Raw genomic sequence first — 24487 nt, forward strand, 5'->3', positions numbered from 1 at the left:
GATTTTCTGCTGTTTTTGTTTTTTTAATACGGATCAATGTAGTTTTCAATAGGGTTGGGCTCCATTGACCCGCTCAAAAAATGGAAAACATAAGGTTGCCCTATTTCAACATAGTTTACGATAGGGGAACGTTTGTTGCTCAACGTACCTTAACTAAACGACGATTTTGCACTACACATTAATTATGTGACAATTTTGCGAAAAAAAAAAAAAAAAAAATTCACCGACTTTTTTCACTTGGTTTTTTTCTTTATTGGTTATGTTGGTTGCACAGATATTGTGATATTTCTTCGGCTCTGATGCTAATTTGTTGAAAAGAAGAGAAGGAAAGGCACAAAATTTAACACACAATAACACGAATTGTGGCTCTTCAATTGATCACACAAAACTCGACAATTACCCACCATTTAATTTTTATAACTATAGATATTTTAATAAATATCCATAATAGATATTTTAATTTTTAAAATAATGTATCAAATTTACCCACCATTTAATTTTTATAACTATACTGATATATATTCCCTACCTAAAACTTTGACAGAAATATTCCATTCGTACAACGAGACATTGTTATTCACATAACCAAACATGAAGAGCGACTCTTTTTTAAACCGCCGTTTGCTTGCGATGTGCGTAAAATACCACTCCTCAAAGACCATTTGGAAAACAAAGAGAGAAATTATCTTCCTCGTTCAAATTGATTTTTACCGCTTCATACTTCGCGGTTGGTATTCTTATTTTGGCCCTATTAATTATCAATTTGATCGACCTGTTAAGAGGATGAACTCCAAACACTAAATATAATTATATCTGATCTGATATCACCTGTTCAACTCTAACAAGATTAGGATTCCGGCAACGCCCAAATCATTCCACAAGCCCACAGAAGAGACAACAAAAATATTATTTCAGTGCTGCGCACTTTCAAGATGCTGTTGCGTACCTCTACTGCGTCATCCAGCTTTTGCAATCATAGACAGAGCAGTACGCTTCCAAACAAGTGATGATCAGAAGTATCGCAGCAGCTATAAGAGAGAGAAATTTCCACGAACTGAATATATAATTATTCACAAACTCTGCCATCCGAACTTTCCATTTTCTACTATAATATCGATTTAAGTCTTTGATAACTTTGTCTAGATACCCAGCTTCTGTGACACGAACGCACTTACCCATGCTGTTGCACAGGGAGGCAACCTCTGCGTCACTGTGGAGGTAGTTACAAATAATTCCGCTCTCTCTCAACAATTTCACATCTTTTACTCCATCGATCATACCGTTCATGAAATCGATGTATCGTTTGAAAACAAGCGCACCAGACGCAGCAGAAGCTTCGAATGCCACCAAATTTCTGAGGATTACCTCTGTGTTGGTATCCAACTTTACTTTGGGGAGGTAAAGCGTTGCAGTTTTTTCTTCAAATTTGACTGTGGTGAGGTCACCATCAGTGGGAGAGAATTTCACCCCCGCAAAATATAAATCGGCCACAGAAGGAATATTCAGTTCGTGTCGAGAGGGCGGTATGATCTTAACAGAGGATTCTTCCCCACTTCCCATTGCATCCTTATTGAGCCTCTTCAACGAACTCAGAAAAACATGCAACGGCAACTTCATCGCAAATTGCGCAGGCCTCCACTTAAGCAATCGCCGAAGCAATTCGGTGAGAAATCGAAAAGGACCAACTTTAATAGAGGAGAGAGTGTCCCAGAGCGAAGTGAAGGCTTCTGTAACGATTGAATTATCCTCTGAATCAGGCGAATCATCTGTAACGGTTGAATTATCCGCTGAATCAGAAGAACCATTTTCTTCCTCAATTAGAATTGGAGTAACGGTTGACATGTCCGCTGGATAAGGAGCATCCTTTTCTTCCTCAAATCTAGCTGGAATTTCATTGTTGGAAAGAGGGACAATACAGTAGTACAGCGCCTCCAGCATGTGCCGTCTTTCCTTTATAAGGAGATTTGAACTATCAGGCAACTTGAAACTGAAAGGCGATATTTCTTCGAAAACCAGAGCTAGCAGGCTGGAGAGCCTCTCCTCTGCCTTAGCTTTACAACCCAACTTCAACTCCAGAAGCTTGCTCAGTAGAAAAAGCGGCAATTGATTTTCGAGCTTCATCAAATCTTTGAAAATGGAATTGTAGAGGGCACTGGTGCCAGTCTCGCGTCCCAGAGGCTCGACTTCCCAGTGAGAGCTTAGGTCAGCGTGTCTCACATAAAACTGTAGACATTCAAGAAGGAAGACGGCGTCCAGAGCCATGATCCACGCCAACGTCTCTTCCTTATAGTCCACGAACATGTGATAGCAGTTCCGGATTTGCCAATCGTATTTTTTGAATTCTTCCACAACGACAGTCCGAAACTTTGCTCCGCCATTTTTTTTCTCAAATCTGTAAGCAGCTGCCAATTTGTAGCGGTCCATATACTGGAGCTCAGAGTTCCCGTGGTGGTGACAGGGGCCGATGGAAAGTATTTGAGGAATGTAGGCTTCCGGCTTCTCTGCCAATAACTCTTTCGGCACATTAAACACCGAGACGAAAAACTCTTTTACATTCTCGTCCTCTTCTTCTTGTAATACATCGAGAGATTCCTTAATTTGAACAACCCAACTATCCTCATCGATCTTCATTTGAACTGCATCAGTGTTTGATTCCATGGTTATTCGGACAGGAGAAAGAGAGTTGCACAAAAAGTAGTATAGCAAAGTTCGGAGATGTATCTGCGAGAGTTGAGTGACTCTGCAGCCTTATATGGACTTCAGTGGTCGGTGTAAAGGGTTATTTCGTTTTGATAGACAAAGGTTTCAGTGGTCGGTGTAAATGGTTATTTCGTTTTGATAGACAAAGGAAAGCATTGGGTTGTTTCACATTGGAATATTATATTCTGGTCATATTTTTACCTGTTTCAGACTCTAATAAGTCATTATTAATTTTCAAGTATTTTATTTATTTTTGTTGTTATATGACTCATCATTATTATATTAGGAAAACGACCTATCCTAGTAGTATGCTTTTCATGGGTTGGACCTAGTTGTTAATGACATTATATAAGGAAAAATAGACTCTTTTGACTGAGTTGAAAACTACACTCGTTGCACATGATAAGGGGCAAGCTTTCACACTTAATTGAAACATATTAAGTAATAGGTTCATATTAACTAATTAACCTATTTCATAAAGAGAGCAAAATTTATCGAAACAAAATAATCGTAAAAAATACTCTAACACCACCTTTCATATATTTTATAATAATTTGTGCTTGGTTAATTTTAATAATTTTATAATTTTTTTCTCATATATTTAATCAATTTAATAAATATACAGAGATATTTTTTTAAATATTATTTTAATAATTTTAAAAAATATATTAGTTCTTTCATTTAAGAAATAATTGATTAAATTTTAACTTTAATAAAAATTATTAATTGTATTTAAATATTGATTTTAATTAGCATTTAAAATTTTTTAATTAAAATTTTGGTTTAAATTTGGATAAGTCTCATGTTCTATGTGTATGGTCATTTAAATGGTAATGTTAGATTAAATAGGTTACAAAATTTATTTTATTAATTAGTATAGATTTATTTTAAATACTGATTTAACATGAGCTAGAGAGATCCAATTTCTTTACTAGCAATTTTTTTTATAAACATACATTGTTTAAATGTTTTGTATAATTATTTAATTTTTTTTAGTTTTTTATTTTTTTAAATTTAGAATCTTCTAAGTCAATACGTCCATTCAACTTTAGAATCTCCCGCTCAATACGGCGATTTCTGTGGCTTCCAGACGACCTTGAGTCAATACGTCCATTCAACTGTAGAATATCCCGCTCAATACGGCGATTTCTCTGTGGCTTCCACCTCATTGCTGTTGGACTGGGCTGCTCTCCTTTTATATGTACGTATACTAAAATGTTGGTGTACGACGACTTTTTGTACTCTTCAGCCTATCCTCGATGGGTTTTAGTCAACGTCCTACCTAAAACTTTGACATAAATTTTCCATTCGTACGACGAGACATTGTTATTCAGATAAGCATACATGGGTGAAGAACGACTCTTTTTTAAACCGCACTTTGTTTGCAATGTGCGTAAAATATCACTACTGAAAGACCATTTGGAAAGCAAAGATAGAAATTATCTTCCTCGTTCAAATTGATTTTTACCACTTCATAATTCTCGGTTGGTATTCGTTATTTTGGCCCTATTAATTATCAATTCTAATAACAAGACTAGGATTCCGGCAACGCCCAAATCATTCCACAACTCCACGGAAGAGACCAACAGAAATATTATTTCAGTGCTGCGCACATTCAAGATGCTGCTACGTACCTCTACTGTGTCATCAATAAAATATTGAAATTAAAGAATAACCTATTTCACTACGCGGAATTGAGTTAGGGAAAAGGGCAACATGGGCAGTAGCCCAATTTGCTCGCCCGAAGGAAGAGGTGGCGAAGGAAAGACTTGGGTACATCTCACGCCTGCCTTCCCAAAGTTGCCGCGTGAACCGTGTGCTTCTGTCATCTTCGATGCATCACAGCGTTCCTCTTCTTCTGCCAAGACCATGAATTGTAATTTCAATTGATGCCCGAAAAGGAAAGGTGGTCAAAGATGATAAAGCCAAATAAAACAACCCTAGAATTCCTTCACTTCTTTTCCTCAAAGTTCGCATGTTCGTTCCGATTACGTCATCTCCTCATTTTGTAATTCTGAATACTTTTGCACATTCAACGCAGGCCAGTAAAATGTTGGTGTACGACGACTTTCTGTACTCTTCAGCCTATCCTCGATGGATTTTAGTCAACGTCATATTCGTTTACGGCAGTTTGTCCGCGTCTACACTCCCATAAAAAGGTTTTTTTACCTTATTTTTAGGTTATTATATTTTTTATTTTTACATCAATCGATTTTAAATATAAATCTAACTTGAGTTCAGAAAGATCCAATTCTTTGCTCCAATTTTTAATGAGCTGACACTAACTTGAATTCAGAAAGATCCAATTCTTTGCTCCAATTAAAATTTAATGAGCTGACACTATTTAAATATTTTGTATAGCTAATTAAATTCTTATTTTTATATTTTTCTTTATTTTTATTTTCATATATATTTTTGTAATATTGGAATGACAATGTAGAGAGAACCAGTGATTTTGAAAAATTAGCGAGATACATGTATCTCATAAATGCCAGAAACAAGATAGTTGTAATATGTTTTTGAGATTTGAATCTATGTAATGGGGAAAGAAATTGTTCAACAAACTAATATCTTTTAACTCTATAAAAAAAACTAAAATCTTTTAACTCTGTAAAAAAAAGTGATAGCTTTCTTTAGTTAGAAGGAAATTATATTGTTTAATAATATAAAAATAAATTGGGTATTATGGAAAATATTTAAAAATAAATTATTATTATAGAAACATTTAAAAATAAATTATTTGAACTCAATAGTTTAAAATTATTATATTTTTTAAATTTTTAAATAAATTAGAAATCAAATTAACCAAAATATCTCTTAAAAAAAACATAAAAAAATCACCAAAAACAACTATAATTTTAAAATGTATCCATTTATTTAATAAATTCAACTATTTTAGTCTTATTTTTACAAATTAATTAATTATTATATATTTAACCATTAATTAAATGATCTCAATTCATTAAACTAAACCTAATAAAATAAATATAAATCAAATCTCTTCCTTATAAAATAAATGATACTGTAATTGCAAAATTATTAAATTATATCTCAATTTAATTATTATATTGAAGGTATTATTTACATCCACTTGAGCTTAACGTGCATATCCATTAATTAACATGTTACATTTTAAAATATATTGAAAAAAATCCGTTTTTATATATCATAAATAAAATATATTTATATATTTTAATACAATATATATCTCTTTGTATAAGAAAACTAAGCAACTAATGGTAGTAAAATTTGATACAATTATATATAAATAAACATCTTATATTTTGCATTTCATATTGAAAGTGATATATAATATTTTTAATGTTTAATTTACCTTAATATGGAGTAAAATTTTTATGGTATGTGAACGGAGAATCTTAAAAAAAAAATTGATGTATTTTGTAGAAGTTATGATTATTTAAAATATGTTTAAAGATTAAAGTCGTTTTTTATTATATTATTAAAAGATTGGGTTGTTGAATATAAATTTTTTAATCAAACTATTTAGGTAGTGTTAGATAATTTATGTACCTTTGGATTTTCGAACGCTTAGGTATAGGCTTTGATTTCGAAATTGTGGTGAATATTCATATCTGAAAGTGCTTCCTATAGTTTGGTCAAAAAAATTACCATTTTAATGTAACACTTGGTGCGAGGGTAATGTCTTTTGTTGGAGCCATGAACATCACCACATTGGTCTAGTCACCCGAAACCTTAGCCAACATGTTTATTAGCAACTCCAGTTCAAAGGCTGACATGGAAATTCATTTTCTTAAGCCTCACACATGGAGGAAGTAGATTTAGTGGATTTTGAACCAAAGGTACATGGTAATACCCATAACTGGGTATCCACACTTGATTTAAAGGCTAAGTCAGAGGAAAAAAAAAATGGAAGCTCAAAGGAATTCTAGACCCAAACCTTACTTTGCATAAATACTAGGTGCTCATGATGGTCGATCTAGAGGATTTGTAGAAGAATGAAGTTTTATGGCCTTACGAGGGGTAGACACGCATAATGAAATGAGCATGGGTCTGGAGGTGTGGAGCTAGCAATTCAGAGTGCCGTCTCGGGGCATCTCAAATACACTCTCTTCACCATCGCTTGAAATCCTCCCATTTAGCAAACCAATAGGTATAGACATCCTCACCTATGTTGATTTTTTTGTGGATTCTAGAATTTGTGAGGGTTTTCTCCAATTTAGGGTCTTGTTGACCTTTGTCCTTTTAAAGTTCCATCAGCTCGAATCTTGGTAGACAACATTTTGAGAGAATTACTAGTATCTAACAGGGAACACAGTAAACATCAAGCAAATTTGGGGAAGGGACAATCTCAAGGAAACCTTCATTCGTCTCAATAAAAACTTAGAGCTCTGCAAAATGGAGGGGGAAAGGTATTAAGCGAGAAAATAGGAAAGATTTTATCAAAAAGGTTACCAAGGCTAGACTTTTATTGGTTTTATGCAAGGACGTTCCAATGCAACATGCCAGAGAGATAGTGAAAAATACCTTTGTTGGGAGACCCAGAGGCAGGAAGTTTATATTCGCCTTCATTGAGTCTTGGGTTGAAAAGGAAATCTCATCTGGGTCAAGGGCCCTTTGGAGGTGGCATTATTAACAAGGGGTTGGATTCACTTGATGTTCAGCAAAGAGCGAGACATCAAGAAAATAGTGCACAAGGTATGGAACTTAGATTCCATTGTTTTTATTTTTTAATTTTGGTCCCCCTTATTCAATACTACGTGGGTAAGACTAGATGAGGCCCCAATCTAGGTTCCTCTTCCCAACCTTTCTACAAATTATTGGGATTCTCGTGTCTTCTAGGATCTAGGGAACTCACTAGGGGAGTACCTAGAACATGACTCCTCTTCCCTCTTGACATGGTTTCAAACTACTACAATCATACTCGTCCAAATTGACCTCTGCAAAGGATTCCTGGAAGAAATTGACATAGGGATGGGGTTGAAAAAATTCAAATGTCGAATTATGAAGTTTTCATGCAATCAAATTTTAGCTTAAAAATGAAAGTGCCTATAAAGTCTTGAAATCAACGTCAAGTCGAAGTGCTCATCGTTTTGAATCCAACAACACTCATTTCACCTCAATCTGACACCGTATTCTTAGGTTATTATGTTCTGATCATTTGGCCCAACAACTAAAAAATGAGTAGGTCTACTGACTCGACAACCATACAATTGAGTTAGCAAGGTGACTATGCAGGTATAATCTAATCAAATGCTGACAAGTGGCATCTTCTAGTTCGTTGGTTTGGTGGTTAAATTTGATTGATTCGTGATTAATTGATTTGGACCAATGGCACGGTGCCATGTGGCCCAATCATGGGTTACCACATGGCACCCCAGGGGCATATAAAATTTTGGTATGGTTAGCGAGAGGCTTGGGAGGATTTTAACCCCCGACCTCTCAATTAACAGTGCAACTCCTTACCGCTAGGCTCATGGTGGTTCTTATAATACATGGGACCAAAACCTATATATAAAGTTTATATTGGAACTCATTTGGGAAAAGGGGTCAGGTTTCCATCCACGATGCCTGGTTTTATCCGACATCATATGTCCATGGCACAGAAGGATGAGGCCTCAGGACCAGCCCCAGCCCCTGGTCATGATGCTCCCATAGAACTACAACCGGATTGAAAAGACGTTGACGGGAGGAGGCTTGGGTTAAGGCCCTAGCCCTGGTCATATTGAACCGACAAGACCGTAGCAGAGTCTGGAATGTGCTTAACAGAGGGTGCAGTAGTAAAGCCCTAGAATTAGGGCAGATAAAGCTCACAAGGTTAGGCACCATGGCACGAGGGAGCTCCGACGGCTAGGGCTTGATCCTCAGTACCGTGGACCCAATATAGCCATAACCCGACAGTTAAGGTGCTAAGCCAGTAGGGGCAGGTGTTAAGGCCCATCCCACGGCCACATGGCCCATGTGGCCTGACTCTTCACGCATAGGGGTTATTGGGAAATTTAATTGTACCGTCTGAGGGAAAAATTTTCGCCTTCAAAACTGAAAACATGGCTAATTTGTAGGACAATTCATCTGTTAGTTTAATTTGTAGGACATATAACAACAAAATTACATAGAGAGCTTGTAAATCCATATATTTGTCATTTTTTTCAGTGTTTTGGAGCTCAATAAGAGTTTACCTAGGGGTTTTCGGACATTATGGATCTAATTTTGACCTCTATTTGCTGATTTGAGCACATGTAAATGAACTTTTTGCAGGTTCAAGTTCATGGCTGTATGCTTCAATCAGGATTTTGGAGCTGTTCTTGAAGGTGTTTGAGCATGGAGATGTCCTTGTAGGGGTTTTCTTACTGTAAAAATTTTAATGAAGCAATTCTTACTTGCAGGGTTCAACTCTTTTATACTTTTCTCACTATGTCTTATTGAGGAAATTTCTCTATTTGTCCTTCAATGTGGAATTGAAGTGCTTATATGCTCATTTTCAGATGGAGTATAGGGTCTTTGTAGGAGATACCTTGTGTTGCTGATGTTTTCATGATGAATGTAGGTTGTGATGTTGTTTTATGTGAGAGTTATTTGTAGGTGAAAATTTCATTGAAGGGGAAATAGCCACATGTTTATCAATAAAATTTTATGTACTCCTATTTCCACTTAATATATGGAGTAGTCTAGCTATGTTGGTAGGCCCGGAGATGTACCCCAGGAGGGGTGAAATCCATCACCAAATCATTTGTTTTGCTCTTCATTGATGCCTATATGAGTTATGTGATGTTTTGTTTCTTATTCTTAAGTTTACATGTGAAAACTAACTCATATTGTGAAGAGGCCTTTTGAAAAACCTGTTTTTGTGTTAAGACCCATTTTCCCCTGTAAATCGTCAAAGAATGGTCCTTGTTTTTGGAGAAAACGAAATTGACCACCTCCTCCATTTTCAGATCAATTGGTACCAGAGTTTCATCTGACCAAGTTGCAAGAATGGGAAAAAAGAGTCTCCAAGAGCTAGAGGAGATGAATTTGGCTCTTCATATGGAGAAAATTGAGTTGAGAAGAATGCTAGAAATGGTTGAAGAGGAGAAGAGGCATATGCGCCTTTAGTTGTAGCATGTGCTTGAGGAACAAGTTGTTGAAAGTTCCACTCCTATGACAACAAAAGACACGTCCAAAAATAAACCAATATGTGGGCAAGGTTCATATAGTAGTTATGAACCATATGAGGAAAATGATGCATGTGCATTTTGCAAGAATCTCCAAGATTCTCACCATATGCCAGTTGGTAAAACTAGATGGCTAGAGTCATTTGCAATGTCGTCGTCATCATGAGAAGCTGAAAATATGAATGGAAAGTTCAAGGAGGTAATAAGCATTTCAAGTACAATTCCTTCTGTTAATGTTCATAACACCTCTTTTGAAACATTTGAGTAATATACCAAAGGAGTTGGTATGAAGATCCTTTCTAAAATGGGATATGAAGGAGGAGGCCTCAACAACAATGGCTAAGGGATCACCAATATAATCATGGTACAAGAGAGACCAAAGTATCAAGTATTGACATATGGTCAAAGGGAATTTGGAGAATGCTCTAAACAGTTTGAGGCACCACAACCATTTGAGGATGATATATCACACCAAGATGGTGGTGACAGTGTTCATTTGTCTCCCAAGCGAGATGAATGCTTGAAGGGACCTTGCATGTAATTGTCCACCCCACATCATCAAAGGTAAAACCCGAGATACATGTATAAATCTCATGGGCGTTTTCCAAATGCTGGTAATTTTGACTATTTGTGGAACATGTAGCCTTGTACTTTTTGTGATGAATTTGACCATTGTGTGGTTGTTTATGAGCAACACATGGTCATGGTTAAAAGAATGGATCAGATTCTAGGCATCAAGCATGATGAATCTCCTTCACATTAGAGAACGTATTTGTCGGTAAGCAAGAGAAAGTTCTTTTGTACCCATTGCAAGATGCATGGGCATGGAAATGAACGATGCTAGAAATTACATCCAGAGGTTCATTCCAAGAGGGGAAAAGAGATTGTGTGAGCTAATGCAAGGGAAGCAATAGGTGGAAAAGATGATTCACAACAATCCTAGAGCAACCTTCAACGAAGTTGAAGGCATCATGAGATATAATAATCAGAGATGTTCAGAGTCCAATAATAATAAGGTTACACTATAGAGCTAGGATGGCGAAGTGTTCGAGATTGAGAAGTTTTTGGCATTGATGTGGAATGTCTGAAGATATCGTTTGAGTGTGAGGCGACTATGACAGCCATGCATGTGCGAAACATTTCCAGAAATATTTTCAAAATGGTTAAGAATTATTGTGAATGTTATCATTCTCAGGATGCAATTGTTGTTGTCGATACTATTAAAACATGGAATAGTGAGTTTGTCAAAGCTCTGGTCCAAGATCCAGCCACACTCTTCACACTTAGAATGGCTGCCCACTTCTTTGACATCTACATCTTACTAGGCTTCACATGTCACACTGTTGTTCACATGATTTATCTCTAGAAGTGGATGCAACAATCAGGCGTGAACATCAGTGGGATTTTCAACTTAATTAATAACATTCAGAAAAGGGTATTCGTGAGAATGACCCCTGGTCCAGTGATCTAGAAATTGGAAATTAAATTAAGTTTTAGGATGGTATGAATTTTTTATAATTTTGCTATAGAATTTAATTTTATAGTTTTATTAGGAACTCTCATTTTATATTAACAACCCTGCAATGTAAATGTGATGTAATTGAAGACATACGGAATTTCAATGTCCATAGGCATTAATTGATTTGAAGTTCACAATTTCTGAAGAGTGTACATTACAGTTTTGTTAGGAACTCTCATCTTATATTAACCCTACCATGCAAATGGGATATAATTAAAAACATAGGGAATTTCAATGTTTATAGAGATTAGAGGGAACAATAACATTAGAATAGCATTAATTGATTTGAAGTTCACAATTTCTGGAGAGTGTACATTAACTATTTGAAATGGATTTGAAATGCCTTTACATATATTTCTGATATAAGTAAAAAATTTAAATACAGTACGTAGTTAAAATATGGATCATGTAATTATAAATGATATAGACTGCATGAGCTGTTTGAAATCGAGGATCATGCAATTGTGGAAACCTAACTTATATTAGTTATGAAATTTAAGAAGATATCATGATGCATGAAATATTTTTAAGTATAAATTAATAAGAATAATGACACTGATATAAATCAATTTAATTCATTTGTTTTTAAGGATATCAAAAAATCAATATAAAAATATTCAACAAGCTTAAATACTTTATTTTTATCTTTGCAGAGCTAAATACTATAATGTTGGAGGCATATAGGGGAGAGATTCCTAATGTTGTGCAGGGACCAGTAATTGATATAGTACTGGTCCCACCAAACCACCATAAATTGAGACTTTTGAAACCAAAATTTAAACAAAAATAAATAACATTAAGTATAAATAAGTATTAATTTATGTCCAAAATCTCCCCATAGATTGACTGGGCCCACAACTGTCCATAAATAGTATTTTACTACTTAATACTGCAAACCATATTGACCCAAGTAGAAAACAGCTAAAGCCATAAAGGCTTCCAAAATGGTCTATTCCAGAAGTACAAAGCAGCAGTCACTTCAACCCCCACTCATCAGAACTGCAGCTTTGCATCCCAAATAAATATGCCTACCTGCACATAACAAAATGGAATGTATGTCAGCCATAACTATTGTGTTGTTCAACAACTAAACACCCTATGTTCAATAAATGACACCCAACCCAATAACATTTAAACCTACTTTGTTCAATAAAAGACACCCAGACCCAATAATTGCAATAAATGACACCCAACTCACTCTATTTCTCATTAAAACAAATCAAAGCACATGGATCAACAAATAACCAATTCCCAACCATTAGATCACATCAAATTAAATCCATACCACACATTCAAAATGAATCCATTGCAATCCATGTGCATCCATGTCCACCAATTAAATTCAAGTCCCCAAAACTATAAAAGAAGTCCACCCACTGTTGAAGTTGCATCTTAAGCTTTCAAACTATTCAGCAAACTTGAAGACAACATCACAAAACAGTGGCCAATATATCCAAGTTAGTTATATGAATTACAACTCATTCTTCTTACAGTTCTGTTTTCATTGTTTTCATTTATCAGATTTCTTACATGATCTGTCTGGCCATAACTGCTAGAAGGATACCTGGATGGTTTCACAAACAGCCATTGAAAGTCGTTGTTCTTACAGTTCTGTCCATAGGGTTATAGTTAACCTTTTTTATACAGAGTTCATGTATGTGTTCTAGCTTATTATGGCAACACTTATTTGATCATCAGCTTCATAGTGATTATAGCTTATATATCACAGAGGTTACGTATGTCATGTTAGTACTATAGTCATAGCTTGTTTAGCTTATAGGAATTGAACCTATTGAATACAGTCGTATCCATCTAATCAACCAACTTGGTCATAGCTCTGATTACATCTTATGCTTAAAACGTGTTGTTTTTTGTATGTTGAATATGGATATGCTTACCTTATGAACTATGATGAAACGATACAAGCTCTGATCATAGCCTAAGCTGAGTAATTGTTTAGTGATACTAATGAAGCTTGAGACTAGTGATAAGGAACATGTATTACTAAGGGTCTATGTTTCTTACATGTTATGATAGTGTTAATTAGGGATATACCTATACAGATTACTTATAAGTTAGAACAGGTATACTAGTATGATTACGGTCAGAGTACTAGAATTGATGAAACTCGTGTATCTTACTCAATATGTGATCTAGTATGAAGCTAAGTTGTATAAGCTATATAACATAATACATTGAACAAAGGTATGTATCATATTCAATGGATCTCATTCATCTTATCACTAGTAAGCTCTATACACTAAAAAGCTTGTATTAGTATCTAAACATGGTTTTAGTTCACCCTTATCTATGAGTGAGCTAGAACAAATCTCTGTATAATTACATATTTTATATCTATATTAAAGCTGAGTCCAGTCTATTAGGGAGATAACCAACCTGTGATACATGTACTTTATCATATCTATACATGTATTTCTTAGGTTAGTACTAATAGGTCAACCTTTAGATGATGTTACTTATAAAATATCTGTGCTATTACTTATGCCGAGTGTAATGAGAATGAGACAAGCAAGTGATTAGGTAAACAAGCATGGTTAGAAAGAGTCATGTGTAACTACTGTGTTCTAATTCCATAGCTTGTCATAAGCTTAGATAAGGTACAAAGGTGACAAGCTAATCAATATACAACATGATGTCCTGGGGTTCTCGCTCTTAGTCATTCCTATTATATAAACACCTTTTTTCTTATTGGTATATAGAGTACCGTTCTCTCCATAATCAATACATATGGATAGACTGTAATCATTGTATACGCATATCCTAATGTAACAAGCTCTGTTTCCTCATTACTTTGATTTCCATGGTTCTACTTATGGCACTGATTCAACCATTAGTAATGATTACACTCTACTCTATAGGGTAAGTACATATTGAATGGACTTGCTTATTACCTGTATTCCCTAATCTTTAACAGGTATAAGGAGAATGACGTAATTCATACATGTTTACATACCTCATTGGTTTAGCTGTATAAAGTTGTTGAAAGTAAATGGAAAATGATATTTGAAACAACTATCATAGAATCCTACTTGAGTCCATATAAAAGTTGCTAAATTGATGAACTATGGATTTACTTGGAATGACATTTGCAAAATTTTGACACTGCCCTATGAAAGTGAAACATTTACTCTCATTATGAAAATAGATGAATACATGAAAAAATAGCTTAATTGCAAAATTTCTTGGATCACTTTGGGTTTCAGTTATAAGAATTTATAAGCAAGTGTTACATTGTCGGTCATTTGGTGCCATTGTCAGCCTACACAACATATGTACTCCACAAAGATCATAAAGAGTTAGAATTGGAACTACTGGACTCTTCAAGGAATCTGGCATAGATAGATTTACAAGGGTTTAAAGAAAAAACACTTAGGCTATGTATCAAAACCCCCGATCCATTGTAAGGCTATTAATACATGCAAAAAACAACATTTCAAATGAATCTAAGCCACATCAACAAGAAAGAACATCAGAAACACAAGTAATGCAACTCGATTTCCTGTAACATAAGTAATGCAATTTGATTTCCTGTAACATACATGTTGATAATTTCCTGTAATAAAGGAAAAGTATTTTTGCAGAAGTAATAAAGCATAATTTACAAATATTCTTATGTCTAAATGCATGCAATAATTTTACAGGTTGTTGCATCTATGGCAAAAGGAAGTTACTCTGCTCGTACAACGAGAAGTGGCAGGAGAGTGACAAGGGGTGCGTAGCTGCAATGCACATCGTCTGACAATGACAAGCCAGCAGATGTCAATGCCAACAGTGCACCAGGGAACATTGTTGAGGATGACCATGTGACATCAGCTGATGTTAACACACCATCAGCCACAGAACCACCATCAACAACAGTCCAAGGGGCAAGCTCAACTAAAAAGATCAGTGCTATAAGAGGATGGACTAAAGAACAAATGTTAGTTGCAATTGACGACATAGAGTTTCATGGACACTGAGTTCGAGCATCTGCAAAAAAACATGGTATTCCTCCATCATCAATACATTATTGGATAAATGGGCTGACTCATACAAAATGTAGAGGGCCTCTTACAGTTATGACTGAGGAGGAGGAGGCCGAGGTGGTTGAGCGGTGTAAAGAGATGGCCCAATTGGGACATGGGCTAGAGTTGATACAACTCAAATCAACAGTTGCTCAAATCTATCAAGGGAGGCCAAACCCATTCAAAGATGGGTTTCCTGGTAAATCATGGTGGTTTGGGTTTAAAAAAAGGCATCCAAAACTTGTACTGAATACTGCTGAGGGCCTTGACAGAGACAGAGCATTAAATTTGCGCCTTGTAGTTGTGCAAAAGTTCTATGACACACTTTCTAGTGCTTACGATAAACATTCTTATGGAGCAGACCATATATGGAACTGTGATGAAACAGGTTTAGAGGCAGGGAGGAATTGTGGCATGCGGGTAATTGCCAAGAGAGGGAGCTGAAATGTGCCAAATATTTTGCCCAAGAGCAGGGAGTGGATAACTATTTTATGTTGTGTCAATTCAATTGGTACTTCAATCCCAGGATTTTATCTATTCAAAGGTAAAAATCAACTGAAAAACTATATACAGAACTGTGAACCAGGTGCATGCATGGCTGCACATCCCCATGCATGGATGACTAAAGAACTGTTTCTAAGTTGGCTTTTTCACTTTGCTACGTCGGTACCAGGTGGTGTCTCACCTAATAACAGACACCTTTTGATATTAGATGGCCATGGGAGCCACATGGCTGTACAAACAATTGAGGAAGCAAACAATTTAGGCATCGACCTATTGACATTACTAGCTCATACCACTCATAGACTGCAACCCCTTGATGTTAGTGTGTTTGGCCCTTTCAAGAACTATTTCAGGTCGGAGCGCGCTGCATGGATGGCAAAGAATCCAGGGGTTGAGGTGAAAAGGTTTGAGCTAGCAAAGCTTGCAAGTAAAGCTTTTAAAAGGGCTTTGACACCATCAAATATCAAGGTTGGCTTTAGGAGGACAGGAATCTGGCCACTGAACTATGATGCTCTTATGCATGTTACTGGTTGTAGCCAAGCATTTCATGTGGATGGTCAGGAAGAAGGGAATGCCCAAACAGGTGTTGAAGTGCAAGAAGTAGATAACCAAGATGTTGTTGTTGCAGCTGGTAATATGATTTCCTTGTCTCAAGGATACTTATATGCTGAAGATGATGAAACTGTATGTGAAACACGATATAACAATGAACAAATTCGCAGTAACATGGAGATCGTTCCACCAACTCAAGAACATGAAATTCCTGTTGCTAATATTGTTGAACATGCAGTTGACAATGACCAATTGACATTACCAAGCCAAGTAACCCCACCTTCATGGCTAGCAGAAGCAATGATCAATATTAATGCACATAGTGTCTCAACAACCAATGAAGAAAGCATGAACATGCCCTCACAACCAGCAGAATTGAACAGTGAAATTGTTCATTTTTTTGTGGACAATAGATCAATGGAAGAAGATGAAGGACATAATGAGGCATCAAATGAAGATAATGATATAGTTCAATCAGTTCCAACAGATATTGAAAGGGAAGTACCAAGCAATGACATGCAGGTGGGAGGGGTGGAGAAGACACTTGGATGGTTCCTAAAGCTACCAGTACAGAGAGTATCAATGAGAAAAAAGCAAGGTGCACTAGGTAGTCTTCATCTGGGCCGAAGCTCATAGTTACTCACCTCAGAGGACTATATAAACCTGCTAGTTGAGTCTAAAAAAAAGAAAATTGAAATGCAAGAATTAAAATAGAAAAAGAAGGATCTAGTCAAGGAGAAGAAGGCAGCAAAGATTATTGCAGCACAACATTGAGCAGATGAAAGGATTGAAAGAGATAAAGCAAGGCAAGTTAAGGACCAACAAAAGCAAATGGAAAGACAGGAAAAGGAAAAATGAAAGGCACAACAAATGCTTGAAAAGGAACAAGGGATGATCAATATGGTTGACAATGATACAAGAATAGCTAATGAAACCAGGATTATCTCAAACTCATTGGACTCCATTGCAGATAATACACCATTATTCCAAGATCTCATAAACATTCAAGTGCCTCACTATCAAACTGAGGGTTTACCCACTTGCCTTATTCCTACCAGAGTTGGTGCCAATTCTATGTATGCTCATTACACACCTCCACTTAGTGCAGGGGTCAGTAGTGCAAAAGTGAGGTATGTGTACTCAATACCTCCATGGTTGGAAGCTACAAATTGGAGTCAATCATATGGCAACAATCAACCATTTCCTAATCAACCCTTGACAGGTAGGCCAGCCTACCTGGCTCAAGAAGGTAATTCGAGGAGTTTTGGCACTCAAGATTCTCAGGGCCATAAAGAATAGGGGTGTCATATGTTTTTGGTTGTAACCACATTATGATGTGGATTTTGGATGGATTGTGTCTTTTTCTTGTCACAGAAACATTCTGGCTTACAACCTAGGTTGTTTTATTGCTTTGAAACGCTAACAACATTATGGTTCTATGCATTCACTACATTGAAAAGCCAACAGCAGCTTGGTTGGTTGTAAAGCAGTTTTATTTGCGAGCTAAGCACAAATGATATCAGTCCACAAAAGATGCTACAATGATAACTTAGATACTTATTCCCCTTTTGAAATTGTTATGTCAATTCATATTATGTCTTGGGGCATATGTTTCCACTGCAAAGATGAACAATATTTCACAAAATAAATCACTTAATACTTCACCATTAGCTTCAAAATGATGCTCCCAAGACTGATAAGTGATTTCTTATGGATATTAAACCTTAGCAAATTGATTTCTTCTTACTGAAACAAGTACACCAGATCTCGAAAAGCATATTTCAGATATTAGAAAACATATACCAGACCTTAGAAAAGCACTTGGAAAGTCACCAACAGAAAAACATATGACTTTATTAGCCTCTTATGGTCAATGTGCAATGGTCTTGGGCTTATTATTATTGTCTTATGGTATTTATTAAGTCACAGTAGCAATATGCTTCAGATCTAATTATTCATTGCAGTCAACAAGGATCATAGAAAGCAGGCCACTGTAAGCAGTTTTTCAACTTTGAAAGAATAACCTAGATCTAAGTAAGCTTACCTACAAGCACATACTTCTGTAAAATATCTTAACTCTCAAACACATCCATCTTCTATTGAATACAAAAAGAAGTTAATACAAAACAATAGATCAAAACCAAAACTCACTAACCAACACAGTGGCACACCCTACATTTCCTTTCTCAGATAACAAAATAAGGTAAAATAATGTCTCTAAACACGTGCAATAAGAACTTGGTTTCACTGTGTCAAACCTTAACCCTACTCAGAACACCTAGTACACCCTAGCTCCATGGATAACTACACATTAGGCAAATCTGCTGGTACCTCCTATAGAACTAAGCTCTCATCTAGAAATAGACAACTCCCATAAAAGCACCTTGGACAGCCTAAGGATGTACGCTATTTGAAAAATGGACCATGCATGCACCCTCAAAACTGAACTAAACTTAAAGCCTACACAACATATGTACTCCACAAAGATCATAAAGAGTTACAATTGGAGCTAGTGGACTCTTTGAAGTCATTTTCTTCTTTTTTGAAGTAATTATTATTTAAATTTGCTGAATAAAACCTAAAACACTGAGATAATAAGACACAGAGCTACAAATAAATTCTCAACCATAAATAAGTAAATAAATCCAACAAATCTGATTTTAATATAATCAAATATGTAGTCATATATAGTTCTAAAATAATTGAGCTAAGAATTGTTCCAAGGAAACAAACAAAATGCATGTGATAGACAAAATTGAATGGCATAGGCAGACATGGGAGATAGTCTTTAGGAACCTAACCCAAGCTACTGCAAGCACTAATAAATTATATGGAATGGTACAGAAGCTCGAAAGGCAGTTGAAACAATAAAAGATAAGTCAATAGGGCCAGATTTGTCAAATTACATGAGTTCGAACATAAAATAATCTCTTTGGGCACATCTAAACTCAAAATCCGAAGCACTTAAATTGAAGGATGTGAAGACCAAGATTTTCATGTCATTCAATCGCTTATTCAAATCTAGTATTACCATCCTCTTGCCTATCCCATGTTTTGGAAACTCTTTGATGATGATAAAGAATATAAGGTTGTTACTATTGAAAACCTATCATGGAGGAATTTGGTTACACAAGAAAATTCCCATAAATGCAAAGGATATCCAAGGAGGAATAGGATGTCATTAAAACATTCTCTGTTCATGCCCCAATATTGAAAGGCAGCCTATAATATGGTAGGGACCTGAAGCCTCACAATCTCCTGGTGGATAAGCAAAGAGGTGTAGTAAAAATAGCAGATCTTGGCCTCGGAAGAGCATTTACAATTCCTATTAAGAAATATACACATGAGGTGAGTGCTTTAACTGCATTTTCCACATTTGCTACTGGTTTTTGTAGAAATTTTGTCCTCGCTGATTTTAGAGACGGTTTGGTTCTGGTTTCTTGGTGAATAATATCTAATTTTTAGCACTAAGGTTAGAGGTTTCGGGTGTTCAACTTCTTGTTGGACGATTTGGCCTTTTAGGATCAACCCTTTGCAGAGCATGTCAGACTCACATTTTCTGTATTCATATTTTGGGAATAGTCCACATTTGCTTCTGGGTTTAGCAGGAAATTTGGTCGTTCCTGATTTTGGTCATTTAGGTTTCATAGTGTATACCATTTAACTTCCAGGTATAAGGGAAGAGGTTTAGGGTTTTTGGACATATAGGATTACTGTCATAGGCTGAGGATTCACATCGTATTTGTAACCCTTTTCTTTCTAGAGTGGGGACGTAAGACCAGGTTTGACCCTTTGCTTGGCCTTTCAGAAGCAACCCTTTACAGAGCTTGTTAGACCTCTCGATCAAACAGCATAAAATTTAATGCAATAACAAGTTTGGATTCAATTTCGGGAGTTACAGTGCTGAGTGGGTTATTGCTTGTAACTTTATATATCCTCTTCATAAAACTTACCTTCATAGCTTTCTATATTACAAAGGAATAAAAAAGGGTTGAGGGTGGAGAAATCTTTCTTATCATTATCATGACAAGGTTCTTTCTCCTTTGACAAACTAGTGGGCTCGTGCTGCAGATTGTCACTCTCTGGTACAGGGCTCCTGAAGTTCTTCTGGGGGCTACTCACTACTCTACACCTGTAGACATCTGGTCTGTTGGTTGTATATTCGGTAAGCATTTTTAGACAGATTACTTGGATGTTTCAATTTGTTGAGTCATATGTCTACTAGGGTGTCTGACATGGAAACTGTTCTCAATTTTGCAGCTGAATTCGCATATAGTCCGCTATAGCTGTCGCTAATAATAATCTTTGGAATTTTTAGGCCGATAGGCCTTCCTATGCATCAATTTCTTTGTCAACACTTTTACCCTGATCCGTTCGATCAAGTGAGACACTTTCAACTGTTGATCTAAACCAGAAAACGAAGCAATGGAAAATCCAAAAAGCACGGAAAGTCAAGAAAGCACAAAAGCTCACGAGAAAGGATTCTATGCAGAAAATCAAGAAAGCACGAAAAAGCTCATAAAAAGCAAGGATTGAAAGAAAAAAGCTGCTTTAAAGCAAATATTTTAAACACAAGAAAACGCAAAAGCTAATGAGCTTGCGTGTGCACAGCTCATACAACCCCTACAATTTCTTGTATGGGTTCAATGCATTCTTAAAATTCCAGGATCATTTGACAACGTGCTTATTTAAACCTAGAGACATTATCACTATCTTGACCGAAACCACGAGTCACCGACTTTGGTTAGGTTTTCACACACAATTCAAAGTTATTGTAAGCACGCCATGGAAAATCTACAGTGGAACCCACACCAATAATGATATATTCATGTCCTGGTTCATCCAAGTCAAGCTTGTGGGCCTAAACATGACATGCGCGCTCGGCTTTATCAAGTTTAGAAGATGCTCTGCAATTCCCATCCCACGAATCAAATTTCCAAGATAGGAAGGCTGCGACCACCTGCCGGCTTCATCACTTTCGAGGAGGGCTCTTTGGCATGCTTCCCGAGGCCTGGATTCCATATTTCTTGTGAGTGACTCGCCGGCAAAGAGCGTAGAAAAATTTTCCCGGCCATGGCCTGCACTATATATATGGGTGGGCGACCAGAGACTAAGAAGCCAAGGGAGCATTGGAGAACTTAGAACTTCAGAAGTGTAAGTAATCTGGTTTTCTGATAATTTTTATTGTAGACATGTCGAGCGATTGCGGAAATTGTGACTGCGCTGACAAGAGCCAGTGCACATATGTTGCCTACTTTTTTCATCTCAATTTATTTCATTCGATTTCCAAATTTCATTCTCTTGGTCATGCGTTCGAATCTAAGTTGAGAAAGAAAAACCAACAACTTTATATGAGATGGGTTTTAGGATTAAGGTTGTCTGATGTTTGGATTGTTTTGGTCATGGGTTCGAATCTAAGTTTTTTTCAAAAAAAAAAAACTAATAACTTTATATTAGATGAGTTTTATGACTAATTTTGTTTCATGTTTGGATTGTTTTGTTCCACAGCAAGAAAGGATTCTAGATGGATGGTATTGTGAAGACAAGCTATGAGATGGGGTATTGTTTTGTTCAGAGTAGTTGTTATTAATTTTATTTCATGGTTTTAGAGCGAAAAATTTTCCATATATTTGAATTCACTGTAAACAAATATGGTGCAGATGTATATCTAGAAAATGATTGCAAGTGCGGGCCCAACTGCCAGTTTGGTACTTGTACCTACCACACTTGATTTAGTCTCTTCAATAGTACAAGTCTCTCCAGCTGGTGTCTAATAAGTCCAGTATATCATATGATATGTATATTTCATCAGACCCAATGTATGGTCCTATAGTGTCATAGAGATTGTTGTACATGGTACTCCTAAATAAAGGTTATAGTTTTTACAGACCTGGGGTTTGCAGTATGGTTTGTATTGTTCATGGCATGTTAATTACTGTGCTGCTCTGCAGCTTAAGCTATTTCTTATTTCTATAGACTTTAGACATTTGGCTTTGAGTGGTTTCTTTAGTTTTGTTAAAAATTAGATCTGCCATTTTTAGATCTGAAGATCTAATCATCACAACGATCCCAAGATTTGATCACCAATTTACAGTTTTAACAATCAATGGATTAGCCATCACACTTAAATTTAGAATTTAATCTCCACTATAAACCTTGTAACTTTCAGCTGCATATAATCGATCCACTATAAACCTTGTAAATTTCAGCTGCATATAATCGATCTCACAAACCTGCAACTCATCGTTATAAAAGAAATGGCGTTCATGGTGGTCATGGAGATATTTACTTAAATGTCTATTTGCAAGATAGCGATCCTATTTTAAAGAAGAAAACCTTCCTCTAAGCCAAGATCATATATGTGTGTATTAGGGAGGAATTAGATTATGCTGGTTGGGAATCTATATCGCAGTTTTATTGTTTAACTTGAACTTATTATATTGGATCTCTTCAAAGAACACTAAATAATGTGTGAGTTTTATTGTTTAACTTGAACTTATTATATTTTCCTTTCATGCCGAAGATCAGTGGGACCAGAGAAGGAAATTGAAGTGGACATTGATCATCACATTAAATGTTTTTTGAATTCCCTTCTTATGTTAATGTGTTTTTCATAGTCTAATATGCAAGTAAGTCTCATATGTTATGTTTTTAGAATTTGTTATCGTAGTCTCATATGCAAGTAGCTCTCATATGTTTGCAATTTTTTTTTTTAATATGTTGAAATCGGTTAGATATTTGTTTTAATTGTGATAAATATTATTTAAATAAATTGATTTTTTTGAGTATTGAATTCATGTATATAATCTAAAAATTATTTTAAATATTTTTACTTTATATAATAAAATTTATAATAATTTTAAAAATAACTAATTTATGTAATTAACTCTTTTATGATAAGTAAATAGAATATATTTATACATTGTTTAAATAAACATTAATCACAAGTGTTCATTACTAAAAACAAAAAGTTTGTGGCAATTGGGGTTTTACATTGATTTGGTAAATATCACTATGAATCGAGATGAGTTTAATGTCACAATTTATTATGTAATTCTTTTATGAGGTGTTTCTGAAGTAAACAAAATAATATGTGAGTTTAGTTTTATTATTGTTGTAAATTTTTAAAGTATAAAAAGGTCCCACCAAACTACACGCTAGCTTCACGCCACTCACAACTTCCCGGCTCACTCCTGCTCCCTGGTTTTCCATTGGATTCGAACCGAGAATCTCGATGAGCATCAAGAAGATGGGCATCACCCTCGTTTCAAATATGCCGTCAGAGAATAGACAGAGTATCAAATAAACCAAGAAATTAGGCGAAATTGGCGTCAAGAAGCCGAGGATGGCGTTGCCGGTGCAAGCCAAGCTCAACACTCTCTTGAATTTCGAATGAATCACTATCACGATGTGAGTTTAATTAACAGCGAGTCATCTCCATAGCGAGTGTTCAGACATTTTAGAGTTTTTAAATCAAATATCAATTTCATTCTATTTAGTTTTTTTTCGTGATTTTTTTAAATAAAACATAAAAATAATATATTCTTGATTTTTATTATTATTATTCTTTTTAAATATATTATACAATAATTTCGGAAATATAACCCATTGTAATTCACAATACTAATAGTGTGATTTCGGAATTATAACCCCCATTGCAATTAGCAATACTAATAGTGTCGTGACATGCATTAATAATAGTGTGGTGACAGAATTTAGCAATACCCACCACTATAACCCCCATTTAAATGTCACTACACTATTATTAAATTCTATGATTAATGGAAGAAGATATATATTGTTTGGCTATTTCCTGTTGCAATTTTTTGGATGAATTCATGTTTGTTGCTCTTTTACCTTTGCTGTTATGGATGTGTATTTTATATTGTTAGTTCCTTTTATGCTTTCATGGGGCAATCTGTGAAGGCCTTGCATATGGCAATTAAAACATTGTTATCTTTTTCCTTTTATGTTCATAAGGCATGCTTTCCTGCATAGTATCCTAATCCATATATTGCAACTCTTATTTGGAGTGGTGTAAGGATTATGCTTGT

General features: G+C 35.6%; 1 protein-coding gene and 1 long non-coding RNA gene across 3 annotated transcripts; one reads left to right on the forward strand and one right to left on the reverse strand.

Annotated features, from left to right (window-relative positions):
- Positions 1-948: 948 nt before the first annotated feature.
- Positions 949-2658, reverse strand: LOC149193487 (putative UPF0481 protein At3g02645). The gene has a single exon (XM_089407328.1). It carries the CDS (start codon positions 2656-2658, stop codon positions 949-951), a length of 1710 nt encoding a protein of 569 aa, XP_089263454.1.
- Positions 2659-21368: 18710 nt separating this feature from the next.
- Positions 21369-22430, forward strand: LOC149193488 (uncharacterized). Of its 2 annotated transcripts, XR_016254955.1 has the most exons (3): positions 21369-21587; positions 21942-21992; positions 22094-22430. It is a non-coding gene; the product is annotated as an uncharacterized LOC149193488 (long non-coding RNA). The 2 variants fall into 2 exon arrangements; XR_016254954.1 differs by having other exon boundaries at positions 21942-22430.
- The last annotated feature ends 2057 nt before the right edge of the window (positions 22431-24487 follow it).

This window comes from Pinus tabuliformis, chromosome 2_2 (genome assembly GCF_031772625.1).
Source record: "Pinus tabuliformis cultivar Carrire ecotype Pingquan chromosome 2_2, CPIR1, whole genome shotgun sequence".
Classification (NCBI taxonomy): Eukaryota; Viridiplantae; Streptophyta; class Pinopsida; order Pinales; family Pinaceae; genus Pinus; species Pinus tabuliformis.

What these genes read in the sequence shown, in the direction of transcription:
- LOC149193487 (XM_089407328.1), bottom strand. Translation starts at nt 2,658, where the DNA reads ATGGAATCAAACACTGATGCAGTTCAAATGAAGATCGATGAGGATAGT.